This window comes from Anneissia japonica, unplaced genomic scaffold (genome assembly GCF_011630105.1).
Source record: "Anneissia japonica isolate Jap-2015-1 unplaced genomic scaffold, ASM1163010v1 scaffold2202_len52422_cov99, whole genome shotgun sequence".
In the NCBI taxonomy this organism is placed as follows: domain Eukaryota; kingdom Metazoa; phylum Echinodermata; class Crinoidea; order Comatulida; family Comatulidae; genus Anneissia; species Anneissia japonica.
Genome location: NW_022725849.1, coordinates 5,232 through 22,065, shown reverse-complemented (window position 1 = coordinate 22,065; position 16,834 = coordinate 5,232). Strand labels below are relative to the sequence as shown.

Genomic DNA, 16,834 nt, shown 5'->3' with positions numbered 1-16,834 from the left:
AGCTCAAAATCCTGTAGCACCAGTTTTTTTTTTGGGACCCAGTTCATGAGCCTCGTTTTCGAATACCGCGCTCCAAAATCGAGTGCCGTCACCGTCATTGTGGTCGCCCATCCCTCTATTTTAAATTAAAAATCAATCGTTTCATCCCCGCACCCCCCCTTTAATACTAGTCTTCGAAAACTCCTGAACATTAAATGGCAAGACAAGGTTCCTGATACTGACATATTACAACAAGCCAACATGCTAAGCATCTATGCCATACTTTCTAAACATCAACTCCGATGGGCTGGGCATTGTATACGCATGCCAAACGAACGCATACCAAAAGAGCTCCTATATGGTGAACTCTGGACAGGTAATCGATCCCAAGGAGGTCAGAAAAAATGCTTTAAGGATTCACTGAAAGCAACTCTGAAGCATTGCAGCATCTCACCGAATGCATTTGAAGTACAAGCATCAGATAGACTCATTTGGAGACACACTACTCACACTGGAATAGAACGGTTTGAAAAAAACAGAATCTTGCATGCAAAAGCTAAACGTGCAGCAAGAAAGGAACGTGAGAAGACTGTAGAAGAAACTTTAAATCCAGGATTGGACTAATCAGCCACCAACGTATACACAAGGATAACTTATAGGTCTAGGAACATGCCAATATACTTGGTGATCAAGGTCTTCTTCTAATACGAAGGACGAACGAAGAAGAAGAAGATATATAAAGACAAATGCGATTTTCATAACAATAATAATTTTTATACAATTAGTATTGTGATGAGCGATGAGGTTATATTAATACGAACAGAGTATGTCACTAATTAATATTCAATTTCTAATTGAAGAAACTTGCGATATTGACTGCTTGAACGGCGGAGTCTGTGTGTCGGATTACGGAATCGAGAACTGTCAGTGTATGCCTGGTTTTGTTGGACCAACGTGCAATATATGTAAGTTTTTATAACGATAATTAATGTGCATTACGTATTGAGCTAAATATAATAATAATAAACCTAATGTGCAGAACATGGTTATAAATGTATACAACATGATCAGTTTCTGAAAAGATTGTAAATATTATGCATAAGTGTAGGCTAATAGAATGAATATTAAAAAATTAATGTCAACATCAGTACTAAGTTTCAGTTTGCAACTGAGAACATGTATATATCTCTTCTACATCTATTATTTATTTTACTATAAAAGATCTCAGAAAAGATCAAGACTTAACTGATGCTAACTGGAGTACAGTACATAAACACAGATCTCCAGTTGCCGGTGATGGTATAACCCCATACTTCGGTTTGGGTGCTTCTAGGTGTTTATTGATTTTTATTTTTTTTTTGTCTTTTTTAATGTTTCTTTTCTACAATATTATCGGGTGCATAGAGACCTCGTTTATTTTCGCTATAAATATTATTATTATTATTATTATTATTAATATTATTATTATTATTATTATTATTATTCGAAAAATAGCTCATCTGTGTTGGTGTTCGAATGTAATAAAAGTTTAAACTTTTGATCACAAACAAATTTTACGGTAAGGAAATTTGTGTTGTGATCGAAAGTTTAAACTTTTATCATTATTCTTAATATTATTATTATTAATATTATTATTTATATTATTATTATTAAACGAAAAATAGTATAGAGACAAAACATTCGGAAAGAAAATTTATTATCTAACCATTTTAAGTTTACAAAAGTAATCTTGCATTATTTAATGACATGTTTCATTGACCTTAAAATCTTTGGCTATGTGCTGTAAAAAATGGAAAAATAATAATATTATTGTAGTCAGAAAAGAAGGTATTTAAAGTAAAATATAATTAAAAATAAAATGTAATTGAAATTGTAAATCCTTAAGGTATTTGAGTGTTGTCTTTAGTTCAAATGAGAGATTGCAATAACCAGTAATACAATTTTTAAGAAACTAATCAAGTATAAATGTAAAATTTAAAGTTTTAAAACAAAAATGTTTTTGGTAATTTATACCACTAACATTATGAAACAATGTGTTGTGGATACCGGTTTGACTTTATGTGAGTAAAATTTGAAATGTGTTTTTTTTTTTCTTTATGAAATTCTAGAAAATTTATGATAGGATGTTTTTCTAACAAAGTTATGAATTATTGTACATTGGTTTCCAGTAACTGTTTTAACCAATGCAATTTCAAATCAGTTAATTAATTTTATCTTGGAATTTTTTTTTTCAGCACAAAACCAATGTGATTTCGAGGATCCACACATCTGTTACTTTGTACAAGATGAATATGATGATTTTGATTGGATAAGAACATCTGGCTCAACACTCACATCTGGTACTGGCCCTGCTTATGACCACACCTACGGAACATTACAAGGTATTAAAAAGCTGACATGAATTTAAATTTCCTAAATGAAATTGTAAATTCTTAATGAAAATATTTCTAAAACTACAAACGAAATAAATAAAATAAACTACAAAGAGATAGAACAACAATATCTCTTAAACTAAAACATTTATTTTATCTTTTGCCTACAGGTTCCTATATGTACATCGACACATATCCGGGATACAACAACAAAAAAGCTCTTCTTTGGACATTGTCATATCCCGCAACAAATGGCACATGCGTCAAGTGGTTTTACCACATGTACGGAGCCACAGTGAACACATTGAATGTGTACATAGTCAATACAGAAGGTACCATTGGTGCACCTGCGTGGACAAATAGAAACAATCAAGGAAACATTTGGCGACTTGGAAAACTGTCAGTTGAAACAAAGACTTCCTTCCAGATAGTGTTTGAAGGAATTGGAGGAAGTAGTTATACAGGAGATATTGCTTTAGATGACTTCAGGATCATCGATGGGGCATGTTTGAGAAACGGTAAAATACACTTAATAAATATTATTTTTGCCACTAGCCCTTTCGTCTCTGCTTTCACTACCTACGCCCTATAATAACAGTCTGTGAAAAATAAGAGGGTAACTTAAATAAGTAATTTTAATATATATCCCCCACGGACTTTCTTACAAATGACTGAAACGCTCACACAGAGTGCAGCTGTAGAAAAGCCAGGAAAGCTTATAGTCTCAACTTCAAAAGCATGGGAAACATTGCTGAAAAAAAGGCTTTCCTCATGGTCAAAGATCGTAAATACCACCAGCAAATCAAATGAACTCATCCAACACTGCTGATAAACAACAAACTTCTAAAAAGTAACTAGGTTTAGTGCGAGAAACTCATACACAAAAACATCACTACGTCATATCATAAAAGAAGAGAAAAGAAGGCAGCACCCACAAAATTAACAACGCAACCAAATCAATTGTTACAAAGCTTGAAATTGGAACCAAATAGAAACCTGTATTCAGGGGTGGCGCCAACGGGGGAGCCTGGGGGCCAGGACCCCACAAAAACACATATAAACAAATGGAAAAAGACCACTTCTGTCACTGAATGATTTAAACCCATCCAGCACAGACCAAAAAGTCCATCTCTTTTAAATTTGTGGAACTCTATTTATCTATCACAAATATTTTTAATTGACGATATCTAGTACGCACCAAAGCACACTGGAATCTCTTAAGACAAAGCAGATATTATTATTTACTCAACATTGACTAATAAAAATTCAGACGACAAGTTTAATTACTGTGGGAAGTTACGGCGGGAATAAAATATGTTAATATGCCAGATCCTTTGTTCTCTAATTACTTACCCTAAAACTTGGCAAAACTAATATCTGTTTTTGAATAATTGCACTTAACTTTTCGGATTCTATACCCTACTTAGATTAGATACTTTACTAAACTGTATTTAATAGTCATCATATCATTCGTTATATAATTTAAACATATACATATAGAACTACTATTATATTCCTACATTAATTTTTCTATTCCACAATTGTTTAAATTATATAGGACCTTATATAAATCTCACTGTTTTTTATTACCTGTTTAATTACAGTACAGTATTGTGTACTGTAGTTTTTAGTCACTAGCAATTAAGTCTTAGTATTAAGCTGGCTCAAAAGCACCGCCAGTAATCTATCGCTTACATAATCAATGTATATCAATCAATGTATATATAAAGACAAATGCGATTTTCATAACAATAATAATTTTATACAGTTAGTATTGTGATGAGCGATAAGGTTATTTTAATACGAACAGAGTAAGTCACTAATTAATATGCAATTTCTAATTGAAGAAACTTGCGATATTGACTGTTTGAATGGCGGAGTCTGTGTCTCGGATTTCGGAATCGAGAACTGTCAGTGTATGGCTGGTTTTTTTGGACCAACTTGCAATATATGTAAGTTTTTACAGCGATAAATAATGTGCATTAAGTATTGAGCTAAATATAATAATAAACCTAGTGTGGAGAACGTGGTTTAAATGTATACAACATGATCAGTTTATGAAAAGATTGTAAATATTATGCATAAATGTAGGCTAATACCTGTAGAATGAATATTAAAAAAATAATGTCAACATCAGTACTAAGTTTCAGTTTGCAACTGAGATGATGTATGTATCTCTTCTTAATTATTTAATTTACTAATGATCTCAGGAAAGATAAAGACTTAACCGATGCTAACTGGAGTACATAAACACAGATCTCCAGATGCCGGTAGTGGTATAACCCCATACTACGGTTTGGGTGCTAGCTAGGTGTTTATTGATTTTTATTTTTTTTTTATTTGTTTGTGTTGTGATCAAAAGTTTAAACTTTTATTACATTATTATTATTAATATTATTATTATTATTAAACGAAAAATAGTATAGAGACAACATTCGAAAAGGGGATTTTAATATCTAACCATTTTAACTTTACCTAAGTAATCTTGCATTATTCAATGACATTGTTCATTGACCTTAAAAATTTTGGCTATGTGTTGTAAAAAACTGGAAAAATAATAATATTATTGTAGTCAGAAAAGAAGGTATTTAAAGTAAAATGGAATTATAAGTAAAATGTAATTGAAATTTTAAATCCTTAAGGTATTTAAGTGTCGTCTAGTTCAAACAAGAAATTCCATGAACCAATAATACAATTCTTAAGGAGCTAAAGTAATGTAAAATTTAAAGTTTCAAAACAAAAAAGTTGTTGGTATATATACCATTAACATTATGGAACAATGTGTTGTGGATACCGGTTTGACTTTATGCGAGTGAAATTTGCAATGTTTTTTATTATTATTGAAATTCTTGCAAATTTATAAGATGTTTTCTTAACAAAGTTACGAATTATTGTACTTTGGTTTCCAGTAACTGTTTTAACAAGTGCAATTACAATCAGTTAATTAATTTTGTCTTGGGATTTTTGTTTCAGCACAAAAGCAATGTGATTTCGAGGATCCACACATCTGTTACCTTGAACAAGATGAAAATGATGATTTTGATTGGATAAGAAGATCTGGATCAACATCCTTACATGGTACTGGCCCTGCGTATGACCACACATATGGAACATTACATGGTAACACAAAGTTCACATTTTTAATAAATTCTAAATGAAATTTAAAATTAATAATATAAATATTGCTGAAACTTCAGACAAATAAAATAAAAAGCACAATTACAAATAGATGTAAATTAATGACTCTGAAAGTGAAAAATTTATTTGATCATTTGCTTACAGGTTTTTACATATACATAGAATCTTCAGATCAAAACCTCAATGACATTGCTCGCATTTGGACAACTTTATATCCTGCAACGAAAGGCACATGCGTCCAGTGGTACTACCATATGAACGGGGAAACAGTGAACACACTGAATGTGTATATAGTCAATACAACAAGTACTGTTGGCACAATTGCGTGGACAAATAGAAACAACCAAGAGAACTCTTGGCGACTTGGACAAATCTCAGTTGAAACAAAGAGTGCCTTCCAAATAATGTTTGAAGGCATTGTAGGAAGTAGTTATACAGGAGATATTGCTTTAGATGACATCACGATCACCGATGGAATATGTTTCACAAATGGTAAAATCACCTTCACCTTACAACAACACTACAATAAAAATGTCATCTCTTTTATCCACCAGACATTTTGCATCTACCTTTTACCACCACTGCCTTTTGACATTTTACCATCACATTTTTATTTTTTATTTCAACCATCTTTAAAGAGGGTAACCCTTCCAGTTTATCCCAGTAGGTTAACTGATATTCAGGGACCCTCTTTAATAAAATTAAAGAACAGTACAAACAACATCATTACAACATAATAATAATAATAATTACACACAATACCATCTAAGGTCTGAATATGTCACAACCCGTTTTATTTCTTAGACCGTTTCGTCTATAGATCCATTACACTTGGTTTTTTGTTGAATTGAAGCATGGTATACAAATTTCGAAGGTCATGGCATTTCCAGTTATTTTTGTATCCTTTATAAGTTAGACCAATTATAAATAATGTATGCCCTGCAAAATTTGGGGCTGAAAGTATGGATATACAAGTATGCTTTAGTAACAAGGGTCAATGTCGAAAAAGTTATTTGTGGTAAATTTTTGATAAATTATTCTGTTCGTACAAATATAAATAGTTTTTCAGACATAAACCAATTTTCTTAACCAATAGTTATAGAGGTAAGATTATGCCAGACAAATAGGGTCAAGGGTAAAAATGCATTTTTCCAGTCAATTTATTTATATATAGATTTTTAACAATTTAAACAATCGTTATAGAGGGTGACCTTCTAGCTAGGCTTTTAATAAACACTGTCGCATTACAGAGAATATCAGGGATCTTCTGAGTATTTCAATCATAATGATGATAAATTCATCAACAAAGACTGGTTATATGGGCCAACAAAACTTCTGCCTTATTTTAGGGAGTGGTCTACATGGGCACTCTTTTCTATAATTTCCTGAGCCTCATTCAAGTCGCCAATTATGATCTTTCAAATTAATAACTTAAGATTTGTTTCGCCCTTAAATTATTATTTGGTTGAGTCACACTATCTAGGAGGTCCAATCAGGTTTATTTTACATATTATGACAGACTTCGGAACAGTTTTGCAACATTCCTTTGCAGAACATTTTTATAGATTTCCACGTTTGACGTACAAAACGGGTCAATATGAAATAATTTCCTATGGAGCATATTTTTTCTGGCGCGGCGCGATAATCAGACTCTTGCACTTTATAACTTTTAGCTTAGAACTGCATGTATAAAGTCGGCATGCCTTGGACCAATCATTTTTATTTAATTGCTACAACACTTAAGTTTTAACCGTGTACAGTATTCATACAGGGGAAAGTCTCTAGTTGGTTCCGAGTTAAATCTGGTGTCCATCAAGACTCATTAGCCATCACACTACACTGAGTTTGGTCATAAATATTTATAATCAACTTAAAATTCTCGGCAAGTGCGGTGCCAGTGTAGTCAGTGGCGACACCATTGTGGGGGCAGGGGGCTTAAGCCCCCACTTCGGCCATAGCTCATCGGGCAGTTGGACAAAAAAAAAATAGGACTAGTTTTCCCATCTGAGCCATGGAAAATTGCAGGGTATGCTATGTATTGGCATATTTAGAATGTGCGCACACCCCTCCCCCATCCACCGCCCACACATAATGCTCAAGTAGTTAAAATTCACCTCAAATCACATTATTTTGCAAGTTAGCTCTCACCTAATTACCGATCCCCACTTTACCTTCCCACCACATCAGCTCCCTTCCATCTCAAGACCCTTATGCCGCGTATGCTAGGGCCTGCTACTAGGAAAAGTTTGTAAGCTTACTACAGTACTATACAGGATCAGATTTAATAAATTCACATATATTGGTCATAGCTTCTAGTCTAAACGATAATGAAGATATTGCTTGTCAATATAGATCGTGTATTAGAAGAATGTCATGAAGACTCCTTTTCGTAATTGTACAATTATTGTTTGTTTAATGCCTATTGTATTAATTTTTACTGTGTCAATTTATGGTGCAAGTACACATGTAAATCGTGTAATTCACTTAAATTGTGCTACAACAATGCGTTGCGGTTATTGGTGAACAAACCTAGATTATGCAGTGCTGTGAAATATTTCCAACTCTCTTCCCAGTTCTGGCAAATTCATTAGAAAATCTGTCTATAGTTTTATTGAGAGGGTAAGAAATTGTGAGAATACATTAGTGAAGTGATCACATTCTCAAGGACAGCAGTTTGTATGTAAAATGGTTGCCCCTACTGAATACATAAACGCAAGTTTGAATTGTGTGCAGTATATCAATATTTAATTATTTACTTTAATATTTTTAGTATTGTACTCTACAAACAAGTTTTCCAAATGGGAGAATGAAATGAAATGATTGAGGATTCTATGTGTTAGTACAGTCCTCAGTTTAAATTGGGTTTCTTTTGAAAAATCAATAAAACTATCAAACGTTTGTTTTGGTTTGGCCGTGTGACAATACATCGTGTCAAAATGGAGGATTTTGTGTTGATGACATCGACAGCTATACTGTACATGCGTATGTGGTGCAGGCTATTTGGGAACATATTGTGAAATCGTTAGGGTGTTAGCTTTTTTACTACTGTGTATAATTATTATTCAGACAATATAGGACAATTCTTCTTAGATATCAAGATTAGTCGACCTGAAATTTTTCACTTTGTCTAGTCTCTCTCTGACAATCACCTCATCAGAAGTAACCGTCTGCCTAATCATTTAAAACTGTTAGAGCTTAAAATTACTCTTTTCAGGTAGTTTAGTAGTTTATGCCCATTAAAAAAGCCACCATTTTTAGAGTCTTCAAATTGTTGGCCTGATCACAATTATACATCCTTTTTCTTGCAGATAATGAGGCGCCAATAATCACATTTTGTCCATTAGATGCATATCTTTTGGCAGACAAGACAAACAATACTGCTGTTGCAGTCTGGAATTCTCCTGCTGCAACAGATAACTCAGATGTGCCTCCATATATTACAACAAATATTCAGCAAGGGGATTTGTTAGCAATTGGAAACCACCTTGTATCAGTCACTGTTAAGGACAGTTCAGGAAACATCAACAGCTCATGTTCTTTCAACTTAACAGTCATAGGTGATGCATCACTTTTAAATTTTCAAAATGCATTACATAATTCTTCATGTTTGTGGTCACAAATTATCGCTTGAGGATCTACATCTTCAATAAATTCTAACTTAATGATATGTTACTTATGCTTGTTGTTGTTTAAACGTATGGTTTGTAGAACCCGGCCATGTAAGAAATGAGACATGAAATATAAGGTGTTTTTAATTGTTTGTAAAAATTTTTATTTAAAATGCTCTGTTGCATTCTTCACCATCAGTGTTGTTTAAGCCTGCACTTTTCATTTTAAGAGAATACATTTTGTGTCCCTTCCCACCCCTAACCCATGACCAAATGCGTTATGTTCTGGGTTTGCTTCTAAAATGCATGGAATCTTACAAAACCCCGGGTAAATTCGGCTGGACATCGGCACTCGTTTGTATTAGGTTGTAATATGGATAATTAGAAATACAATACGAGAGTATAATACCATTAATTTAAAAAACAATGTCGTTCAAATTACAAAGTCACATTATAGTGGTTTTTTTCTGAAAGCTGTATACTGTTCAGTCACTTTGTCAACTTTCTTGTTTAAAATTTCCACAATAGTAGTCTAATTATTATAACATCAGTAAAGTCACATGTAAAATAACTATGTATTACAACAACATTTTAAAACAAGTGCTTGTTTACATTATTTTTACAAATAAATTTGTCATTTACTTTTAAATGTAATACAGGTAACGTTAATGCATCATCATCAGTACCTGACTACCTGATAGCTGTGTATATTCTCTGTGTCTTCATTTTCATGATGTCACCGTTATTTATCTTCCTCTGCAGGTAGACCCTACTCTATAATAGTAATAATAATAATGATAATGATAATGATAATGATAATGATAATAATAATAAAATAATAATAATAATAAAATTTAATGGTTACAATATGCTTTATTAAATGATTCTAATCTGCCAGTATCCTACTCACAAGAACAATATACATTTATTGGTATTTGTTTGGAGTATGTTATAGATGTATAAACCTTACCTTTTTTAATAAATTTATATCTTGAGAGTCGCCCATGATCACTGGCACCTTTCGGGGTACACTGTGAGGGGTGTCTGATGGTGCACGGCATTATTACTGTTGCATGATGCTCATTGGGGCATTTTCTCTTCCGTTAGGTGCCGGGGGTTCTGGGCAACCTGGTATTCTGTGTTTGTATGTTTTGTATATTTGGTGTTTTGTATCTTTGATGCCTATGTTAACAATATGTAATATGTAAATTGTTGTGAAAATTCTGAATAAATGTAATATATTTATTCATGTAATAACGCACATAATACCATAATTCATGACAAAAACTTATGCATGAAGGATGCACTAGAAGTAAAAAAAAGAAAGACATAGGAAACTGTGACTATTGAAGTATATTGAGAAGGAGATCACTCGGCAACAATTCCCTTTGACGCGACAAACCGATGTGTTCCCCGCCTTTGGATCGTGCGCAGGCATATTACCTTATTAACATTTTTTCTTTTGCAACAGCTTGGCAATGACATGGCTTAATACGCTTCAACACAGCAGTTGTGCGATAAACCATTTGATTTTAACTCATTAAACATCTCTAAAATTAACAATGTTCCTCTGAATTGATTTTTTCGGACTTTTATTGTGTTATTATGTGCATATTTGACTAACAGATTTCACAAAACATTACTTTTAAAGGTCATGTAAATGTTCCATTCAATTTGAAACTTTTATGGTTGAAAATATTAATATGTTTCATATTTTATGAGAGATAAATGTATCAGCTTCAAAATGGAAACGATTGCGCAGCCATAGTGATTGACTGTATGTAGTGCGCATCGAGAAAAGAAGGTGCTCTCCATTTCGCCATGTTCAATTTTTTGGTATAAACTATGCCTGCTGAAATTTGATGGCGGGGAAGACATCAGACTTCCAAACCATCGCGCAAACGTTCTTCACGCGCTGCGGCAGCTTTGATCTTGGTACATTCGCATAGTGCTGCGTGCATGTAGATTTTTCAAGTGAATCTCTTTCTCAATAATACCTCCATGCTGTGACTAACTTTAGATAATATTTATTCACGAGATTTTGCTGGTAATGCATTTTAACTTCATTGGGCGACACACCTTTATTGTAAAAAAAAATTTCTCTGAGTTTCACGCTTTATGGCGTCAACCAGGCCATTTAAACCAATATTTCTTGTATAGAATTTGAACAACCAATGATTCTATGTATAAAAGACATCAATATTCTCTCCCTCATTATATGAAGACAAGTTAGGATTCCCGTAGAAATAATTTGTTAATCACGATTCAGTATATGTAAAGTGAAATATAATACCGTATTGTGGAATGCTATATAAATAGTTATAAGTTTTAAACTTATAAATTTAATTTGCAGGAGTAAAAATATCTCTGTAGCTCTGTTGACATGAAATGACTTGTTTTTTTTATTTTTTTTTTATTTAGATCACATTTTGTTAATATCAGAACGGAAGCACCAACGGAAATGAATGATTATGTAACACCAATAAATGTACCAACCTATTATTCAGCTATTATCAAACAGTCTAACGGTATGGACTTGCACAGGAGTGATAATACCCCTCCTGATTATGATGAAATTCCAAATGGTGATACAGGATATGAAGTACCTCTGGAAACCAGCGGTATAGGCAGTGATGTTGCACCACAATCTATGGAAACACAGTTGGGAAATAATCTAGCGTATGAACATGATTATGTGCCAATTAAATAGATCCCAATATCTTTGCAGTGGCACATCAACTATTTTGTATGTGCTTGATTGCTATTTAATCATAGTGATTGTCTGCTATAGCTGGGTTAATAATTAAAAAGCATTACATAGTGATTAAAAACATGGTAGTAGCTGGTCACTAGCTATATAGCTTATAATAGCAGTCATATAGGAACCAATTGTGATTACAAGCATGTTAGAAGCTGTCACAATGCTTGAGTCACTGCTATAGCTTATAACAGCAGTCATATAGCACCCATTTCAAAAAATATAGCAATCTCTGAGCATCAAATAGCGATTACAAGCAAGTTAGTAGCTGTCACAATGCTTTAACTGTTATTTTGGCTATACAATGCTGCGCTTCTTGATATTTTTGCTATGCAGTATTTTGGGTCACTTTGGATTGCTATGTGAGGCTAGCAATAATAATATTAAAAATAATACGAATAAACAATTTGAAATAATAATAATAAATAAATAATTTTAACATTACTGTTGGATTACTGTATTTGTATTTCTATTATATATTGAGATTATGTATGAATTGCAAATATTTATATACATTTTATATTTATGTCATTTATCATGTTAATATAAAGCAAATTCTGTAAGTTAATATATTAAGTATCATATTCAATGTCCTTGGTATTACATAACCTTGTCCATTCTCAGGGCTTTAAGAAACAAATTTGTTTGCCAGAAAGAATACTTGTATTCTACATGACTTATTAGTAACCAACTGTTGCCGCAAAGGCCTATTCAATGGTAAACTGTTGATGTACTCCAACGCCAGCCCCAAAAAACTTTAACAGATAATAGTAAACCCAGTGATTGCTATATAACTGCTATTAGAAGCTTAGGTAGTGGCCTGAATAGGCCAATCCTAACATTAAAAATAACCTCTCAAATAATAATGAAATTGAAATGTATGTAGCAGTGTCATGAAAATATCCAATATGAGTAACTATAGCAGTGAACATCAAATGCATACCAGTTATATAGGAGAATTAATAAAATATAAAAAATATGCAAATGTACAGAGCTATTATTTGAAATGCTTGAAATATAGGGGAAAAAAAGCCGCGCTACAATACTACAGTATATCAAAGAAAGTTTAGCCATGTAGGTATGTTTAGATGACTTAAGGATAGTGAGTCTGACTGAGTAATTGTCTTCAGATCTAAGGTTTATATTTTACTTTTCAATACCAATCACTAAATAGTGTTATTAATGTTATAATAAGTAGTTTTGTTTGTTTGATATCCACCAGTCTTATTCCTATTTGTAGTCTTATTAGTCTTTGAATTCTTCCAATATACAGAATTATATTTATTATTTGTATTTCTTTGTAATTTTTATATTTATACACAAATTATTTTATTTACCAATCATTAGTCACATTATTAATTTATTATTACTGTATTGTTGTTATTGTTATGTTTAAGTCCCTACCTGTGCGAACGCCTATTAATTTGCGGACATAGCCCCTACCGGCGCAAACGCCTATGTATTTGCAGACACAGTCCCTACTGGCGCAAACGACTATTCAGTTGTGGACCCAGTCTCTACCAGCGCGAACGCCTAATCACTTACGGACACATCCCCACCGGCACAAACTCCTATTCAGTTGCGGACACAGCCCCTACCTGCGCGAACACCTATTCATTTGCAGATTGTTTATACTAATTGCATTTGCAGACTGTATTTGGGGCCATTTTTCCCGGGGCCATTTTTACCGGGGCCATTCTTACCGTACACCGTATTTTCCACAAACTGCCCAATGACCACTAAACACAAGGTTGCCCAGTTGGTTTATTACCCTGATGAGGGAGAATGCCTCATCACTACCATATTCATACCACCTAAAGTAAATAGCTCATCTCATTTTAAAGGGTTAATAGAGGGTGCATTAATACCCCAATCAAGTTTGTTTGGTAACAGGCAGTTTTTCTTAAGTGTGTTTCATTACTGCTGCAAACTCCACTGGAGCAGGACAGTAATCACATCTCTAAAGTTTTATCATTCTGAAAGGGTGTAGTTTTGAGTTTATATTGTTTAGATTTGATAAGTTCATTATATAAAATATGTTAATGTTTACCATATATTACTTGGTAATATTTATAAGAGGTTTAAGTTAAAGACTTTGCTGACTATTTGGCAGATCAGATTACAAAATTATTTTTTTGTGTATAATGCTGAACTTTAGTTAACTGTTTCACAATAAGTTTGTGAATTATTTGCATATTAATTATCAGTTGTTTAACTTTTGAGATGCATGTAGTGTATAATGCACTTTTTATGTAGTTTATAGATACTGTACAAAGATAATAGGCATGGTTGGGCCACCTACTGTAGGCTGACCATGAAGTAGATGATGACTCGTACTAATTACACGATAGTTATATTTTAACTCATGGTGGCACTATACTATAAACAAACAAATCAAGATGTTATAGGCCTATATTGATAGTAAATTAAATGCATTTTAATAACAATTGAATTGGTTAGACGAGTGAATACGATTGTTTTAATTAATAAAGCTGCTATTGCTTATAGTCTTATTGTTCTTGATCAGAGTTAACTAATTAAATTTGTTAAGTGAATCATTGTATGATGTGCCAATACAGAGATTGCATTTTATGATAACTATTAATTATGAATTCATTACATTTAATATTTTACTTTGTGCATTGTTAGCAAATATTTTGTATTGCCATTGCAGTTATTCAGATTGTTATATCGTACAGTACCATACCGTTCACTGATTGGTCATTGGTTACTTAGTCAGCTTGCCCGGTGTTTGCTAGGGGTGTCGATTAGATAAATTATAATATGGTATAACTGACGAACATTTATTATTTTCATTTAGTGATTGTTATTACTCTTTGTATTGCCTATGTAAGTGTTACCGGATTACTTTAGTATGCTATGATTACTCTAACTGTGTAATAATGTATGCATTATGATAGTAAATGATTTCTTATTAATTTTAATGTTACTTTTATATACTTAGGCCTATTTAGTTTGTTTAATATATCGAGTCTTAATGGTTTATGTATTCTTCTGAAATATCTTAATTGATTGATGATGAATAATTTGTTATTCCACATGTGTAGCTACTTGCTCCTGTGTTATTGATACAAACTGATTTATTCATTGTTTTAGGGTTTGCTTGTTTTGGTTTGGTTTGTTTTGATTTTTGTGTTCTATACTCGACGGAAATAAAGAAAATGAAGAATGCTACTCAGTCGTGAAGTGTGTTCGTTTTATAAGCGTCACAATTAGGCCTATATTGTATTGTAAGCAGGGACGTTTACAGGGGGAGCCGCGGCTTCCTCCTCCTCCTCCCCACACCCCCGCCCTTTGTACACAGTGTTAAAATTTTCAAATAAAGGTACAAATAAAAAAATATATATATATACAGTATATATTTCTAATCTATGTAAATATGCATCAGCACACGTTATACATATGCCTACATATACTAACACATAGGCCTAATCGTGATTTAAAAAAAAATCTTAAATCCATAAGTCCCAGGCCAGGTCTTTCAAATACAAAAATGTGATATTGTATGGTTCAGTTTGGTTTTTATCGTTTTGCATGCTCTCTAAAGTTTTGTTTTAATACTACAGTACTACAAGTAGTAATAATAATAATAATTATGATGATGACGATGGTGATAATAGATAATAATATAAAAAGTGAAGAAAATTGTGATAAAGGCGAAAAAGTGAGTTGTGATTTGTTGATCACAATTATTATAATATAGTTAAAGCTTAGTAAGCTATAGTTAGGCCTAAGTTGTCTTGGATATTAATTAGATTCCTGATAAAAGATTATGAGAAATTTGTTGGGGCTTCATTTTGACTATATAATGGTGATGTGATCACTTATTTTTATACCTCCTTGATGTGATAATGATGAATTTTACTATATAAAAGGGTCATTTCCGGCCATCTAGAGATACTATTTCCTCAATTTTTCCCACCTTATCCTCAACCATGGTGGAGCTGAGGTGGTTGTGAAATCATGGCTTTGAAGTATATAAAGTACATACTCAAAAACAATGTTTATAAGCTTTATTTTCTGGTACATCACATATTAATAAGATCTCTATGGTTGCCGAAAATCGCTGGTAAAAGATCATGAGAGATTTGTTGGCGCTTCATTTTGAGTATATATAAAATCAATGCCGTAGCCAGCTATTGGGACAGTTGGACAGTCCCACACAATTTTTCTATTGGGTCCACAAAGAATGGGTCTACATTTTCGAAAATAGCTCTAAATTATGACTTTTTAGCACATAATGAGTCCTTTTTTTTAAAAAAAATGGGTAAGAGATTTCTTATATTTTCGCGTAAAATTTGTAAACTTTTAAGAAAATTGGTACAGATTTTTCATATTTTTGCGTAAAATTTGGAGGTACTATTTCCTCAGACCCAACCATGGTGGGTCTGAGGTGGGTGTCGGCTCAAGAAATGTCCCCCACCCCACCTCCACCTTTCAAAACAAATTTCGCCTTCCTGGGTATGTCATTAAACTCCATTGAGTCGACACCTGACTCAGAGTATGTCTTAGTGGCTGCTGGTCAGGTGAGAGCGCATAAATTTGTTTTTAGGATGTGATCTGGTTTTACATGCCCGTTTTTCGTGATTATGACTATTTTGAATAAAGATTGTTTTGAGCAGTGGTGGATTGAAGTCCCCCTGCATCTCAATTTTTAATTGAAAAAAAATATAGGCCCCTAATTTCCGGCCATCTAGAAGTGCCGCCCTAATCATAAATTATCTTACCTCAGCCCCAACCATGGTGGGTTGAAGTGGGTGGTTCATCTATAAAAGTCACTCCCTGGGTCACCTCTCTGTTGAATTCCTGGATCCACCACTGTTGAGTTTTATATAATTATTGTTAGGCTTACTAATATTATTTATAATGCGTTTATTGCAGTTTTCACTTTATCATCTCAGAACAGCCCCCACGGGGTCTTACGTACCTCGCATAACGCCCCCCCCCCCCCCTTCGCC

The 16,834-nt window shown here is 33.1% G+C and overlaps 1 protein-coding gene across 1 annotated transcript in view; it reads left to right on the top strand.

Annotated features, from left to right (window-relative positions):
* Nucleotides 1–11,799, top strand: part of LOC117112937 (MAM and LDL-receptor class A domain-containing protein 1-like) — a 30,785-nt gene extending 18,986 nt beyond the window's left edge. The window contains exons 10-17 of the mRNA XM_033256158.1: nt 840–944; nt 2,214–2,360; nt 2,522–2,869; nt 4,199–4,303; nt 5,325–5,471; nt 5,634–5,981; nt 8,798–9,046; nt 11,519–11,799. Of these exons, the coding sequence (XP_033112049.1) occupies nt 840–944; nt 2,214–2,360; nt 2,522–2,869; nt 4,199–4,303; nt 5,325–5,471; nt 5,634–5,981; nt 8,798–9,046; nt 11,519–11,562 (1,493 nt within the window). The 3' untranslated portion in view covers nt 11,563–11,799. The remainder of the gene's footprint in view (nt 1–839; nt 945–2,213; nt 2,361–2,521; nt 2,870–4,198; nt 4,304–5,324; nt 5,472–5,633; nt 5,982–8,797; nt 9,047–11,518) is intronic.
* The last annotated feature ends 5,035 nt before the right edge of the window (nt 11,800–16,834 follow it).